The 18090-nt window shown below is 38.2% G+C and overlaps 1 protein-coding gene across 1 annotated transcript in view; it reads right to left on the reverse strand.

The window, feature by feature from the left end:
- LOC121385547 (guanine nucleotide-binding protein G(s) subunit alpha-like) overlaps positions 1–18090 on the reverse strand; it is a 53804-nt gene that overhangs the window by 2194 nt on the left and 33520 nt on the right. Inside the window, exons 8-11 of the mRNA XM_041516259.1 lie at positions 13864–13949; positions 12757–12936; positions 4709–4851; positions 1166–1302 (exon numbers count right to left, since the gene is read on the reverse strand). Coding sequence (XP_041372193.1) covers positions 1166–1302; positions 4709–4851; positions 12757–12936; positions 13864–13949 — 546 coding nt within the window. The remainder of the gene's footprint in view (positions 1–1165; positions 1303–4708; positions 4852–12756; positions 12937–13863; positions 13950–18090) is intronic.

Consider the following 18090-nt stretch of genomic DNA (forward strand, 5'->3'; position numbering starts at 1 on the left):
GTGCACCCCTTAAAAATCCACCTCTACCTCACAGAGATGCGCGGTAGAACCGCTGGGCTACCATCCCGCCCCCTATAAAATAAGGACAACCAAAATAGACTTTTCTGTGACCTGTGAGTTTACCTGAAACTCACTGCAGTAAAACGTCTACGTTAAATGTGGCGCGAGTGCCGCAAAAAAGGTTTTGAGTATATATATAAGAAATAGAATACTACATCCGTGTCCGTTAGATAGCATTCATCTTACAACTCGTTGTTTAAAAACGTATTCAACTCACTTTTGTAAACAACTCATTGTAAGATAAATGGTATCCAACGGCCCACTCTTGTGATATTCTCTATTTATCTACCCATAGCATCCATCTGATAAACCGGTCTGATATTTGCCGTTAACTCGGTTAATAACGTTTCGCTGTTAATGAGTCATTTGTTTACAGCCAATAAGACTTGTATAGCTGATCGTAACATTTGGATGAGATTTAGTTTCAACTGCGTGACGTCATATTACTGGTGAGGCGACCTGAGAATTTTGATTTGCTAAATGTTTATATGGAATTGAAATGTTATTTTGGAAATGTTATAGGATAAATAGAATTTGCCTCGAGTGTTTTTTAATATGTAAAATATCAACCTCGCCTAGTTAATGGGTATAGATACCGATTGACATAGACTCCGTTGCTATTTCCCATATCACGAAAACCACTCAAGACGTATCCTTTATATCCTCAATCAATATTTCAGCCAAACGGGTGATCGCTGCAAGTGATACTTTCACCGCATAGATAGACAAACTAAAACATGATCTAATCGATCTGAACGTGCACATTCTGTCGGGTCGTGCAGTGCGCACTCTGTGGATATCATGCACACAAATTACATTGTTCGGTTTTCCTTCCGTATAACGTACGGGTATTTATTATTGAAAGGGGGTGCTGTCGGGTTTCTTCATGTAGTGTGTGTATTTGTGGTTACTATGTTTCATATTTGTTATTGGCGAACTCAAAAGTCATCAACGCAAAGGTATTCAAACCTAGAATTATTCTAACGTATAGTAGACAACAATTCCGTGTTTTTGCAGTAGAGATATCTCTGGCTGAGAGAGCTATCATAACCGTCCAAATGTCCGTTTAGCTCTCGAACGGCAGAGTACTCGAGCTACGCCTTACCCAAAATAGACGTCTAATATAGACAGCAGTTTTCGTGACCTCTGGGTCAATGTCGGTCCGGGAGTGTTGTCTCCCCTTTTTCTTGTGACCTTCTTGACCGCTGGAGAAGGCGTCGACAAACTCTAGTTTGTCACTGTCTAAAATAAAACAAAACTCAACTGTTAATGTCCACGCTTGGATATAATTTATACTTTTAGCAGTGTAGAAAGAAACATTACGTTCATAAAAACTGAATTTGACTGAATTTCAAGGGCGGGCCAAGGGATTATTTTCGGGAGGGAACCAAGGGAAAGAGGGCACGTGGACCAAGTCTCTGAAAAGGGCAAGGTCACTTCAATGAAAATTGTAAACCTTTAAACAAAATTAAATGACACTTTTATTTATTATTATTACTAATATTTTTATGTTTTACGTTTTATGTTTTTACAGGAAGTACAGGTCAGCGAGTTCTCTCTTGACCCTGACCTTGTCTTTGTTAATGTCCGTGTATACCGTGTGAGAAGAGTAAGCTAGTTTGCGGTTAACTAAAACATTTTATTTTCAAAATATGTCGTATTTCACATTTTATTCGTTTACTTATTTACGATACTGAATTTTATTATAACTTTTAAAGGGAGTGTCCAGAGTTTTCTGCTGTTGTAACCTATTTCCGATTAATATAGCCTTTTAGCGACAGAAATTACATACTCAATACATTTTTTGTTTGTTTAAAATGCCAGTGTCTGCGTATCTGATGGGTTTCTGATCGACCTACTTCCTAATATGTAGGTTTCCGTACGTACTAAATTATTTGAAGGTAAAATCCAGTTTCGGCTATTGCAAAGGTTAGGACAAGCATAACCACATTTTACTTAGAGACTACTCAACGAGCTAAGATGCAATGCCGTTTATCTTGCAGGAGTGAATTGATGTTATCCTTCCAGAGTGCATTTGGTGAGGAAAGGACAAACATCTATTTACGAGTGGAAGATAAACGGTATTGCCGAGTAGCAAGATGGGTATTCTATTTATTACCCATTTTCAATATTTATCATTTTATGGAAGATTTTCCAACGATACTGTTGTTGAAAATAAATATACAAGTTGAGAACAAGAGAGCGTTGTATCATAGCCGCCTATAGTGAAGCACTGTTTTGGACGTCAACACGTATCTAGGGGAAGAAATGGGGTTTTTCTTTCTTTCCCTAAGGAAAAATCACATATCGGTAATAAATACAGATATTGATATTCATAACAGAAAAATGCATTTTATATGTAATTTTAGGCGTCGTGAAGATTCTGTTAATCGGAAATATCTTACAATGACAGCAATCTCGGACTTGTGATATTTTTATTTTTATTTAAAATGTTTATATTGATATTTATATCAAGAATTTATTCATATTCTGACCTTTGTTTGAAACTCAACAGCTGATGTATTTTTAAACAATGAATGAACGAAATCATTCATTATTTTTTTCTTTTTACTTTAGTTTTCTTTCTTTCATTCATTAATTTTATGCGACAGCCGATTTATATCTCGACGTAAGTCATTTCATTAACAAAAATGTCTTTATTGTATTTAACATAAACATGTTAATTATAAACGGTTTCAAAAGGTGTAGTTTAAAGGGACAAACCCTAGTTACGGCTAGTTGTTAACCATTACGGCGTTGTTTTTCGCTGTTAAACTCATTTTTTTTCACAAATAAAATTGCACTTTACTTACATTTTATTATTTAGAATACACATTTCCATTCACCTGAAGTGCTTTTTGGTAATCCTGGTAATCCTGATGTTTGTAAAACCACGAAATGCATTTTTTGTATTTCTTAACAACAGGCGTGCACTCGAGAAAAAACCGTTAAGCAAGCGAGGTCCAATCTATTTTTAGAGCGAATCTTCCTGTGTAAACGTCACAGACGTTGGTATACCACGTGACCGTAATAATTTTTAGTTCGGTTTGTTTTCTCGTGCACGGTTCGCGCAATCAACATCCGATTTGTTGTCGTTTGCTTGTTGTTCATTTGTGAGATTTTTCTTCACGGTTCGTGAACATTTTCAGTAACAATAAAGTTCAGACAAGTAAGTGTCTCAATACAAAACGTAACAAACCCTATTTTGCTAAGTCTTACGATATCTGGAGAGGGGATACAACCAGGACAGAACAGTTGGAACATGTCCAGGAGAGGTGAAAAGAACGCACCCCAAGTCTGTGCGCACTCTGTGAAATTTGTCGTGACGTAGGCATTGTTGTGCTTCGAGCGACATCTACCGGTGACATCAGAATACTAACTTTCAAAACTATTTCAAGCAATTGGGACATGGGGATTCCCATGATATTTATCGATATAAAACCTGCTTTTTCCACTCCATTTGATAAAAACGTGATCTAAGTGTGTTACAGGTTTGTAGATTAACCAAATTATAATTTATTTTTGCTGGATGGAACTAGGGTGTGCGGCTTTAAAACCGTCCTGCAGTATCGGTAAAGAGACATGCATTCCATTTAAAGGGGCGAGACGTAGCCCAGTGGTAAAGCGTTCGCTTGATGCGCGGTCGGTTTGGGATCGATTCCTGGCAGTGGGCCATTGGGCTATTTCTCACTCCAGCCGGTGCACCACGACTGGTACATCAAAGGCCGTGGTATGTGCTATCCTGTCTATGGGATGGTGCATATAAAAGATCCCTTGCTGCTAATCTAAAAGAGTAGCCCATGAAGTGGCGACAGCGCGTTTCCTCCCTCAGTATCTGTGTAGTCCTTAACCATATGTCCGACGCCATATAACCGTAAATAAAATGTGTTGAGTGCGTCGTTAAATAAACAATTTCCTTTCTTCATTCCATTTGAAGTAACCACACGCACAGACTCACACAGACAGAGACGGGGGAAGGGGGGGGGGGGGGGCGATAGAGAAAACATGAGATTATTTCTATTTATGAATATGTCTCAACACCTATACCTACATGTATGATCGTATATGTATTGGGAATTAGGCAGAACATCACTGTATACAGATAGAAATATGGATATTATTAAGCAGTAGATATATCCCGAATTTGAAGTGAAAAAACTAATTGTAAAATATAACAAAACAAAATTCTATTATTTACAAAAACATGTTATCCTACCTAGAAACTCCTGATAACGTATTTAATGAGGCCTTGCTATACACAGAGGGAAGAGACTATTTGTGCATCACCTCAAATACGAAGAAGTACTATTTTTCTTAAACTAGAGAGGACGCTATCTTTACAGTGCCCTAATTGTTTGGGGGGGGGGGGGGGGTCACTAGTGTGGCCGTTAAGCCATCGGACAGAATGCTGGTAGGTACTGTGTTCCCCTCCCGGTACCGGATTCCTCACAGAACGAGTTTTTAGGACTCAATGGGCAGGTGTAAGACAACTACATCGACTTCTCTCTCACACAAACCACTAACAACTAACAACTAACCCGCTGTCCTGGACAGACAGCCCCGATAGCTGAGGCGTATGCCCAGGATAGCGTGCCTGAATCTTATACGAAAATCGTTATGAATGAAACTCGGTACAGTATTGCCTTACTTGTGGGCTCCCAGGTGAGGAAGTCTTGGAACGTGTCTGGGTACTGCTCACAGAGGCTCAGCATCGTCCGCCGCCGGGCGATCTTGTCCACCAGCAGATCTATTTTGTTGAAGAAAATCAGCAGAGATACGTGTCTTAGAAACCTGTAACAGACGTAACAACACATGTCTCAGAAACATGTAACAGACGTAACAACACGTGTCTCAGAAACGTGTAATAACACGTGTCTCAGAAACCTATAACAGACGTAACAACACAAAACCTGTAACAGATGTAACAACACGTGTCTTGATACCTGTAACAGACGTAAAAACACGTGTCTCAGAAACCTGTAACAGACGTAACAACACGTGTCTCAGAAACCTGTAACAGACGTAGCAACACGTGTCTCGGAAATCTGTAACAGATGTAACTACACGTGTCTCAGAAACCTGTAACAGACGTAAAAACTCGTGTTTCAGAAACCTGTAAGAAACATGACAACACCTGTCTCAGAAATCTGTAACAGACGTAACTACACGTGTCTCAGAAACCTGTAACAGACGTAACAACACGTCTTAGAAACCTGTAACAGACATAACAACACATTTTAGAAACCTGTAACAGACGTAACTACACAAAACCTGTAACAGACGAAACAACACGTCTCAAAAACCTGTAACAGACGTAAAAACACGTGTCTTAGAAACCCGTAACAGATGTAACAGCACGTGCCTTAGAAACCTGTAACAGACGTAACAACACGTGTCTTAGAAACCCGTAACAGACATAACAACAAATGACTCAAAACGTGTCTCAGAGAAATGCGTCATAAACACCCGTAACAGACGTAACTACATATGTCTCAAAAACCTGTAACAGACGTAACAACACGTTTCTCAAAAACCTGTAACAGACGTAACAACACGTTTCTCAAAAACCTGTAACAGACGTAACAACACGTTTCTCAAAAACCTGTAACAGATGTAACATGTATCGCAAAAACATGTAACACACGTAACACGTATTAAGCTTGAGATACATGATAAAGAGATTATTATCCCCGTGTGTTTCGGTATTGTCAGTATCTTATATTAGGAATACAAATAATGAAGTATGCTCGCCCGAGGCTCGCATAATACAATTTTAATTCATAATATATGTTATTAACGATACCAAAAAAATTCCTGAGTTTGCTGCAGTTTTTAAGATGTTATCGACGAGAAGAGACTTTTTAACGATTGTAATTACATATCAAATATATTTTCTGCATACATATTAGTGGCTGTATATTAAACGTGTTTCTGATCGTTCTAATATTTGTAGTAGGTTAAATTTCATTTTATTTCCTCAAATATATTTTTTCGTACGTTCGAAATTATTTGAAGACAAAATCCAATTTGGGCTTCTTACAAATATTAAGATGGCCAGAAACACATTGAATATATACAGACACTGATATTTTAAGCAAGAAAACATATTTTATGTGTAGTTTAATCGTAGAAATATTTTATTAGTCGGAAACATTTTACAATGCAGCAAACTCAGGAATGTCTCTTTAATCCATATTTAACGATAGTATAGTAGATTATATAAAACAAATTCAAAATGTGAAAAAGGCTGAAATATTTAGTACTGGTACGACTTGTAATACTCTTTCAGATAAATGCAGAACACACGCGATCTGGCAACAATCCCGGCTACCAACTTTGTTTTCAATATGGCCGACATCGAAAAAAACAAGAGCCAATACTTTGGCTCCCAGGACACAAAAATACTTGATTTAAGTTGCTAATCTCATGTTTTCTCACCCAAGGAATTCAACAGAACTGACTAAAATACCCTAACATCACTTATTGTAGGTCAGAATTAAATGCGACTTAAATCAGTAAAATATATATATCTGTACATAGTCCATTAGGCCAGGGGGTCCACCGGTACCAGAGAGCTGACCAAGGTTTTTTGGTATCTATAGAAATGTATTTATCCCAGGAGTTGATTTCTGCCTGATAGCAAGCTGGAAGTAGTAGCTTAAGCGTTGTATTCCACTGTAATCCCCCCCCCCCCCCCCCGCCAAAATAATGACAAACACCAATTCACACTAAATTCACCACCTTTCCACCCAAAATCCCTCCCTGCTTATTCAGTGATGTATAACGAACTGCGTATTGTAATTAAGGTAAGAATTGCGTACATTAATATATTAAAGGGACATACATAAAGTATGCCCAGGGGTGAGGGAGATGGGGTGGGGGTGGTTTGTGGATATGATGTGCAAAGACATTACAGGGGAGACAAGTTTGCTTACAAAGTACCCACCTAAAAATAAACTAATATGTTGTAAAGTAAGGTCTGGTGTGCTTCCTCGGGATTCAGTAGCTGCTGTTATGGATGCTCAGCAATATAACTGAGGTGTAAGGATACACAGATGAAGGGTCCACAGGAAGAACCTACGATGTCACGGTCACAGTAACCAATGCAATAAAATATATAATTATGGTAGGCCAGTAACTGTTGTAGGTAAAAACTTCTTGTTTAGGTATAAATATTTCACAATTCCATTACTAGTTGTAACCTTTAAAAATCAATTATCTTAAAATGTGAAAAGAGTGACATCGCATGTTATTCCCGTGGACATTTATTTGAAGCACTCTTGCATTTGGCATGGAGAGGTTTCATGCCACTGATGCTAGAACATCATTAAAATCACATTGCCACAATTAGAGCAGGTCTAAAAGTCATTAGAGACTTCTATGATGAACTAACACCATATGTCTTCATAAATACCATGGCTAATCAACAGCTGAATCATCTTCTCTATTACGTCTCAAAGTATATGCATTTTCTGAGAACGGCTAATGGGTTAGCTACATGGACATGATAGGAGACATTGTACTGAGGCTGATTGATTGCAAACATATTTTATTGTACAAAAAACAAAATAATTGGGAACATGGCTGATACGAGCATCGCGAGAAGGTGACTGGAACCTACATATGGCTTTAGTACGTTCACTCATCCCATAGTGCTTACTTATGACAGATTCATCTATGCACGTTATTTGGTTGCATATTATACAGAGATGTCTCAGCTACCACGAAATTATCCCGATGTTCAAAAAGTTTTTTTCGAAGGTGCATTCTCTGTTCAGATAGTACTGACAAATCCATGTGGCAAATACCAGTTTATCAGACGTGGAGAAACTGTCACTAAGGACACCAACACACCATGCTGAACCTGCCGTTTTAGTCTGAAATAGGCCAGTAAGTCGGTACTACCTGACTGATGAATATTAGAGTGGATATGTTAGAATATTCCGTGATATGCTGGGCTTGAGCAAGAGTGATCTTCATAAGGCAGAAGTGAGCAATCGGTGTATAAAGAAAGATGAGCACTCAGTTGCATCAATAGTGGGTGTCATATATGATTTTATGAGTCTTTTTCAAGAATCATTTGATTTACAAAACATCTTTAATGTTACTCTAACAAAAAGGACATTGCTGATGACATATTTGTCAAGGTACAGCATCTTGACAGTGATCCTCCATCAGTAACATTCCATGACCCTCTCCCAAAAGCTATGCTAAAAACATTCACACATACCAATATAGGAACAAAAATCAAGACAAATGGTCAGACAATGATGCTCAAATCAACAACAAACTTGTTTAGTATCTTGATCCTAATGGCACAGACACGAGATATTGAAATGAGGGATGAGAAAAGTTCTCGAATATCCTCTTGGCCCTCTTACCTGGTCTAGCTACTGCTGATGGGATGTTAAGCAAGACCAGCAAATCTGTTCTGGCGAAGACTCTGCAGAAGAATGCAGCACTGCCAGAAACAATTCCAAGACATTCAGTTTGCATAATTGATGAAATTTCACGTGTGAATAAAATAAAAGGAGAACGCAAAACCTTTGGTGAAATGTCCTCGTTCATCTTGTTCATAGCACTCCATGAAGCATCAACTGCAAATAGTGAACGCATTGACATCGTGACATGGTGTATACCGGGATACTTCTATCAAATGCTTGGACAGCTAATGCGAGGTCAAAATAGTGACCTACAATACAAGAATATCACATCCAGACAAACAGTAGTCCAGTGGCGAAAGTGTCTTGTGAGCGCTCGAAACAAAACAAACTTCATTAATTGCATTACTAGTGACCATATCCAACCAGAAAATGCCAGCAAGTTAAATGGTAAAACACTATGTCACATTTGATGAGCAGTGCCATCAAATCACTGAAGCTGGCTGTGTGGTTGTTCCTGAACTGCAGTCAAGTCAACAAGAAGCAGACTCCAGAATTATATTCCATGTATCTTATGCAGCAGCAGAAGGCTTCCAGCCAGTTGTGATAGTCTGAGATGACACCGACGTCTTAGTGCTCTGTCTCGCTTTCAAAACAGACATAACATTCACCCTCTATATGAAATGCAGAACAAGAGTTAGAGTTAGGTATACTGACATTGACAACATAGCGATGGTACATGGGAGTTCTGTGTGAAAAACACTCTTAGGCATGAACAATTTCACAGGCTGTGACAGTGACAGTACATTTGCTGGGCATGGGAAGATCAACGCTCTGAATTTCATTATGGCAGATCCTTTAATCCAGTCTTCATTCCAGCAACTGGGTGTAGAATGGAACTTGAAAGCTGGTATGTTCTATAAAATGGAAGCCTTACCACGTCGTTTAGGTCTCACTACACAGTTTACTTCTGGATGAGAGTTCACATATTCACTTCTAGAAATTGGGAAATAATTAAAACAATATGTAAGTTTAATCGTAAGCCTTCTGGTTGTATTTTGCCCATGTTATGTTGTAATATTGTGCATAGACATTTTGGGATATGGGTGTATAGCGCAAGAGACAGCCGAAGTGAATCGGTTAATGAACCACCTGTTCGGACTGGTACTACAGCCAGATGCGGTCATATAGCAAAATTCTGAGATGGAAATGTTCTCAATTTTGGAGTGAAAATAAATGCTTATATAATGTATGTTCGCAATGGTGTATGTTGTTAGTGCCAACGAGACCCCGTTCTATTGGCAATCTTCATTTGAAGTTGGGCTATTTAACATGGATTTCAATGGCAGATGACATCTGTGTCGTCAACCACAACAACATCCGGCAACAAATTTCAACACCTGGTATTATTGGCGAAGAAGTAGCAGATTGATCCTCACCAACTACCAACATGTCATGATGCTTTGCGAACACATACCATGCAAGTTAATTATCAAGAAGCTGTCTGGAGGAGGAGTTTAAAAGCCAACGACAACGTTCCAACATCACATGGCAAAGGATGGAAGAAACAGCCGTTGGAAATTAATTGGGTCAATTGGGCACCCGCTCCCGAGACTCTTCTTACTATGATGGCCTGTAAATGCTCGCGGTCTTGTATTCTGCCTAATTGCACATGTCTATCAAATGACTTGAAATGTTCTACAAAATACGAAACTGTAGTAACCAGCATCACTGGTGATGAGTGTCGTTAAACATTCATTCATTCACTGCTGATGAAGGCATCGATGTACCGGATGATCTTATTTCATAAACACATTCACAAACATCATGAATATTCAAGAATATTTACTAAATGTAGGTTAAGTCCTAGTATTTAATTAAAATAGAATGTGAAACCGTTTTCTGTAATCAAAAGCATATCTCTGCTCAAGGGAGAGGTCAGAAGATATGTGGGTAAAATCGCTTTTAGCCATCTCATCTATAGCACAACTGCCACTTCTTAGGGTATCCATTTACGGGATGTTATAAATATATTCCTTGTACTGACTGTAGGATAACCATCACTCCCGGGTTAAAGATAAAAGACAAGTTGAATACATTATTTTATTTTAAAAATATAATCATTTAGTAAATTAAAACAGAATCTTCAAACTATAAGGTTAGTTGAATGCAGCATGACACACACAAACACCCGAACACCTGCCCGTCCGTTGGCTCGCGCGCGCGAGTGTGTGTGTGTGTGTGTGTGTGTGCGTGAGAGAGAGAGAGAGAGAGAGAGAGAGAGAGAGAGAGAGAGAGAGAGAGAGAGAGAGAGTTCCTGACATACTGCATCCAACTAACCTTATAGTTTGATGATTTTGTTTTCACACACACACACACACACACACACACACACACACACAAATTGAGTACTTATATTTAAAGATTATTCAACAAGTAGATTGTTTTCGTTATTTTGATAGGGTGTGTGTTCAACATGGCGTACAATACTTGAGCTACTGTATTCAGCTTGCTATCAGGCAGAAACGAATTCCTGGGATGTATACCTTTCCAACGATACCAAAAAACCTTGGCCAGCTCTTTGGTACCGGTTGGCTAAAAGTTCCATCTGACCTGATGGACTAACAAGGCAGTCAAACAAAGGCCCTCGTGAATCACTGTTTAGTGTTTCATCTGTATAAGGAATACCATTCTCCAGGATCGTACATTCTTCATACTTTGTCCAAATGAGGACTGCTACTACCACAGTACCAAGTCTGATTGGACTTCCATCTCATTTCTTCCCGATTCGTCAGCTCCTCCTAGCTTTCAACTTCTTTCACTGTCCACCTCCACAACCCAGTCCTTGTCTCTCCAACCGCGACAGGTGCTTGTCTCTTGTGACTATCCGTGTCACACACTTGCCATGTCCCATCAGCTTTTAGCTGTGGGCTTAGTCCAACCACTTCGGAGAGTGTTCAGTAGTTACTTCTGGTATTGTTAAGAGGTACTTGTAACCGCCTACTATGCTCCCCTACTACCGGCGGTGGTTAATGAGTGCCGTGGGTCAGACCAACTTTATTAGCGGCAGAGGGTGAGGATGCCAGATGGGAGCAGAGGACGAGGATGGCAGATGGGCGCAGGGAAATATATAGAGAATGTATCCGTGGAGGAAGATGAGACAGGTAGGCTATGGTGTGGACAGCCCAGAAGCTAGAGTCGGAGGAAACAGACAGACAGTGTCGAAATAGACTAAAATCGTAGAAAAAATTAGAATGTGGGGTTTTTTATATTAAGATAATGAGAATGATAGGCAGAGGGTGATAGATGAGAATTATGAATAAAAGTGTGAGCCACAGTTCTAGTGTAAAATATTGAATTCTTTGACCTTCAAAACATATATTTAGACATCGAAATCATCAATACGGAATGCAAAAGCTTCAAAAACACGTGTTTTGATTATTTTGCGGCGATTTTGGATTTTTCCTTCTGAGAGGGTCATCCCCGCTACTTTTATGAAAGATTTGAAAGACACCTTTAAATATTTGTCCCCGTAAAATGATCACGAAACTGCATTATTTTGCCTCTACTATAATCTAGATTTCAAACATGTTCTAGTTATGAACTTTTGATAGAATGTGCCAATAAACCTGTTGTCAAACACCAAAACTATTTATACTTCACTCAGACAAAATGGGTTAATTAAGGAATGGTTGTGCATGGTATTAATACAACTCCTCCTGCCTACTACAAAACCATATTACTTTACTTCCTAATGTGAATGACTTAAAAGGAATAGAAGAGCAAAGTTATAAATACCACCCGACACCAAAACGAGTATTTTGAAATATGCTACGTAGCGAGCATTATTTTATATTCTTACACACTGGTTGGTGAGAACACCATGCGTTATTTGTGATAACACATAGTTGTTTACACATGTACGTGTGTTAAACATTTCAAGTCATACGACTGGCTGCTCCTAGATGATGACCAGGTCACCACTGCCATACATCCAATGAAAACGAAAACAGTGGCAATAGATTAGACTATGACATATAGTTAACCTGACAATCATGTGTCTGTGACCTGCAAGTCAGCTACAAGTGAAATATGTTAAAATTTACTTAAAACCTGGTTTTTGAGGATATGTAAGAACTAGAATAATACATTCGTGTCCGTTAGATACCATTTATTTATTCGTTGTTTAAAAACGTATTAAACTCCTTGTCGCTCAGTTTAAAACAACTCGTTGTGAGATAAATGGTATCTAACGGCCATTCATTTATTATTCTCTATTTATTAATCTATGTTACAACTATAGTATTCCACATACCTGTTGTTCCAAACTTGTTCGAATATCTCGAGTGACTCGATAAGTCGGTTTTTATCGGGATCCTCTCTCAATGTCTGGTCATAGCTCGTCGTGTCGACGAGAAACAAAATGGCGACCACACTGTCGAATACTTGAATCCACTTCTTCCTCTCCCCTCTCTGACCCCCAACGTCGTACACACTGGAGTGGGAGTAAAATATAGAAATCACCAATATATCGTGTGTGTTTGTGTGTGTGTATGTGTGTGTTGTGTGTGTGTATGTGTATGTTGTGTGTGTATGTGTGTGTTGTGTGTGTGTTGTGTGTGTATGTGTGTTGTGTGCGTGTGTATGTGTGTGTTGTCTGTGTGTATGTGTGTGTTGTGTTTGTGTGTGTATGTACGTGCGTGTATGTGTGTGTATGTGCGTGCGTGTATGTGTGTGTGTATGTGTGTGCGTTTTGTGTATGTTGTGTTTTCCGTGTATGTGTGTTGTGTGTATGTGTGTGTGTTGTATCATTCATTCATTCATTAATTCAGTGTGTGTGTGTGTGTGTGTTGTGTGTATGCGTGTGTTTATATGTGTGTGTTTGTGTATGTGTTGTGTGTGCGTTTGTTGTACGTCTTGTGTGTGTGTTATTTGTTTTGTGTTGTGTGTATTGTACGCGTGTTTTGGTGTGTTGTGTTTGTAGTGGGTAGTGTAGTGTGTGTACGCGTGTGGTGTTTTTTTGTGTCTTGTGTGTGTTTGTTATTTGTTTTGTGTTGTGTTTGTGTTTGTATGTATTTTAGTGTCTCGTGTGTGTGTGTATGTGTGTGTGTGCGTGTGTGTGTGTGTATTGTGTGTATGTTGTGTTTTGCGCGCGCGCGCGTGTGAACGTATTGTGTGTGTGCACATATTGTGTATGCTGTGTTTTGCGTGTATGTGTGTGTGTGTGTGTGTGTGTGTGTGTGTGTGTGTGTGTGTGTGTGCAAATATACCTCATGAATATGTGTGTGTTGTGTGTGTTGTGTGTGCTATGTTTATGATGTGTGTGTTGTGCGTGTTTCATAAGATCCAGGTGTGGCTGTGATAGGTGGGTGTAAACGCGTGGGGTGGGTCGGTATACAAATTACAGTGTTACAATTCTGACCTGAATCGAATTAATTCGCCTGCGTCGTGCACGTCAAACTCGATGTTTTGTATTGACGTGGTTATCACCCGGCAGTGTAAGATATCCTGCAAAATAACAGCGTCTTCGTCAGTTAGATAATGGCTATTTTTGTCTGCGGGTTAAGTGGCTGCTGACCTCCGCTAAGTAAACAACTGCCAATACATAGGGAATATAGAGAATGCTACGTCAGTTGCTGTTAGATAACAGAGAATGGGTTCACCGGGGTGGTTCAAGCCTACGATTCAAGCATCTCACGCAAACTCTATACCCAATGAGCTGTATCCCTGTGACGTACTATAAGGATCAAACCGCTATTTCCGCCAATGAGCGCCTACCCAATGAGCGACGTGTGACGAATATAGTTCTAGGAAAAAGAGTACCTTTTTTCTTTATTTTATTATGTTGGTGTCTGAACAGACTTGACAGTATGATTATGGAATATTGGAAGGGTCACACTGCCACTTGATCTTGGCATATCAAACTGACAGATGCAGATCTGCTTAGCTACAGCCAAGACCATTGTTTACAGTGCCTGTGTTACATATTTTAACTAGAGTTGCCTACCCTTCATTACTCCCTGTCTCAAGGAGTCTGGATAATTGAAGTTGCAGGTGGGAAAGTATCAATTTTATTTGCTTAAATCCTGTCACAGAGGCTGTTCTCTTCATTACTGTTAAAAATTTAGTGAGTGCTTGGCTTTATGTTTGTATTGTCACCAATGCATAATCAATAGTGGTGAGATACCTATAGAGGGGCATTAACGACTGTCATACTCAAACAGTTCAGGTAACCAAGTTACGTCCCCTGATCAGGCCAATTTATCTTTTCGACTTGGAATAATGATTGGAACGGTGCGGTTGTGAACAAACTACACGCTGTCAAGCCAGTCTTGGGAGAGTGACAGTCCTCCTATTGGCAGTGCAGGAAGGATGAAATAGTTTTGTGTCGTGTACATACTTTTGTTGATCCATTCATTTATTCTGAAGACGGATCCTCCACTTAGTATGAACACTGCTAGTGTACTCTGACGGTACGCCACATTATGGTGGAGTGTAATCATCTCAGCAAACTACGAAATATATTTTTGGTCAATGAAGTGTGATGTAATCCTTTCGATTCCATCTAGAACTTTTGCTACAATTTCTACGTGATACTGACTTTTATTCACATGTTTAATTTTACCTATCTGTGATATTTGTATTATTTGCACATTTCTTTACACTGTGTTTTTATTTAACTTTTGAATCTTTATATTGATGTTGATCATCACTTAATGTTTAGCCTTTACCATAGTTGGACATCCAATAGCCGTTGTATTTTTGTGCTGGGGTGTCGTTAATTATGCGAGCGAAAGCATCGTAAACAACTTTTCGGTGAAACAAATAAACAAACAATAAAAAAATTAGTTTTTGACAATACCCCACTCGTGTTCGGTAAATATAATTTACTTACAACTCGTCAAACTAAAGTTAAAAGTTAAAGGGTGTTTTCTTTAAGGTCACCACAAGAGCACACTGATTTATTAAATGATTGAATGTTAAACACTTCATAATTTTGATGTATAGTCTTAGATAGGACACCCACTACAGGTTTCCACTAGTAGCAAGGGAATGTCCCTTTAAACATCTGTTCTATTCTATTCTATTCTATTCTATTCTCCTGACCAGCGGGTTTGAAAGTAGATGTTTTTACTGGATCATACTGTTCGATACAAAAATAAATTACATGTGGAAAAGTAACGCCTACGTATGTAGCCCTACAGCATCTGATAAAAGCATTAGGGTGATGAGAAATGCATCGAATAGTCGAACATGCCGAATCTAATCAACGAAATATAAGCGTGAAGAGCGTCAAAGTATAATCCTCTTCACTTATCTAAAATGATCAGATAAGTGCATAACGTCCAAATATATTTATTCATTTCTTTCTCTATTACAACATGTTAGGTTGAATGATTGAATTACATGTATATAAAAAAACTTACATCTAAAAACAATTTCATTTACCACTATTTGTAAATTTATGTTATTGCAAAATCCCCCCCCCCCCCAAAAAAAAAAACACAAAAAAAACAATAAAAAAAAAAAATAAATAAAAAAAAAAAAAAAAAAAAACGTGCTGGAACAGTTTGATTTAAATTGTACTGACAAAGAACTGGCTGCTATTTTAATGGTTACACGATGAAGATTTTCCAGATACTTTATATTTTCGCTAATCATTCCCGAGGAAGACACTGTTTATACCCAATGGCAGCATGTTACAGATTTCATATTTTCAAGTTAATTATATAACGATTATACGCCTTTAAATCGTCAATTTTTTTTCTGTTACATTTAATTTCTTTTCAATACTTGTTTCTTTACATAAACACGAAAACAAACATTAATCCCAACAGATTTCTAGTATAATTCATCATCTAAAGTGCATAACGTTGTCACGGTATTTCAGTCAAATATTACTAATGTTAGCTAGTCGCTGTACGTTTTAGACTCTGCCATCAAAACCTAAGCTATCGGGCATCACTATATTGATAATACACGCAAAAGCGTACGAGGCGGGGTGGGTGGGGGAGGGGGTAGGGGGAGGGTGAACAGAGGAGTGAAACGATAGAGATATTCGGGCAAAATGTGTTACCCGCAAAATTAGTTGAAATACATGTAAAAATGTGTAGCGATTCATTTGCAACCCTATGAATAAATGTTGTTATCCAGATTCGGGCATTATCGTTTCATTCGGGAAATAACCAGCTTGACCCTACAAAAATGGGAGTCCAGGGGGGGATCTGGGGGGGGGGGGGGGGGGGGGGCAAAGTTCCCTTGGCATTCCAACTCATGTCACTGCCCTCCCCTAATTGGATTTTCTGGATCTGCCACTGAAGCCTATACGCTTATGAATACATATTGTTATTTAAAAGGTGCAGTGAAGTGAGATAAGACTATCGCGATGCTTTGTATTCTGACACGACCTGACAAGCAAAACGAAACTCGTCTTTTCACATAGCAGCCTCATATAATGTGTACCTGTTAAAGTAAATGTATTGTGTAAACTTAAGTATACCAAAATATATAAAAAAACGCAATTGGTATTTCACTGAATATTTTCATATAGAAGACTGAAGTGTCATATTATATATATATATATATATATATATATATATATATATATATATATATATGTGTGTGTGTGTGTGTGTGTGTGTGTGTGTGTGTGTGTGTGTGTGTGTGCGTGTGGTGTATGTCTGTGTATTAATCGTGGGGACAAATGACATATTGGGAACAACTGTAATAATAGCACATGGTTTTCTACACACCAAGAAATATATCACAGGAACCACTGTACAAAAAATAATATTTGTAGTTTTGCACAGTTCTTTACACTGCGTTTTTATTTAACTGTTGTATTTTTATATTGATGTTTCTCATCACATTATTGTTGCATTTACCATAGTTTGACACCCAATAGCCGATGCATTTGTCGTGCTGGGGTGTCGTTAAACATTCATTCATTCACTCATTCATTCATTCTACAAAAAATAAGTACTGAATTAAAGTCATACACATCTTTGTTTGGCAAGATCCTGCATTGCAAATATGGGTCATAATTATTTAGACGGTCTGCCAATCTAATGGGTATTAGACTATTTATGTAAAAAAAAAACATAAAATTTTCAAGGGTAACTGTTAGCATATTTTATGTCTTCATATTTCAGCCACTGGATTATTTATAGTTGGTAACTCTGTTTTTGTCAGAATGTGTTGGTATCTCCATTTTTGTCAGAATGTGTTGGTATTTCTATTTTGTCATAATGTGTTGGTATCTTTATTTTTTTCACAATGTGTTGGTATTTCTATTTATGTCACAATTTGTTGGTATCTCTGTTTATGTCACAATGTGTTGGTATCTCTATTTTTTGTCACAATGTGTTGGTATCTCTGTTTTTGTCACAATGTGTTGGTATCTCTGTTTTTGTCACAATGTGTTGGTATCTCTATTTTGTCACAATGTGTTGGTATCTCTGTTTTTGTCACAATGTGTTGGTATCTGTTTATGTCACAATTTCATGTCAAAATCATGCCTGTGATTTGAAAAGAATTTGAAAACATTCGGGATTATGCCGAGGGTATACGAAATGATTCGGGTGAATTACGAAGTATGCCGGAAACTAATTTCAATATAAAATTTTATATAAAATTCGTTTCAAGACGA

Source organism: Gigantopelta aegis, chromosome 11, assembly GCF_016097555.1.
Source record: "Gigantopelta aegis isolate Gae_Host chromosome 11, Gae_host_genome, whole genome shotgun sequence".
Lineage (NCBI taxonomy): Eukaryota > Metazoa > Mollusca > Gastropoda > Neomphalida > Peltospiridae > Gigantopelta > Gigantopelta aegis.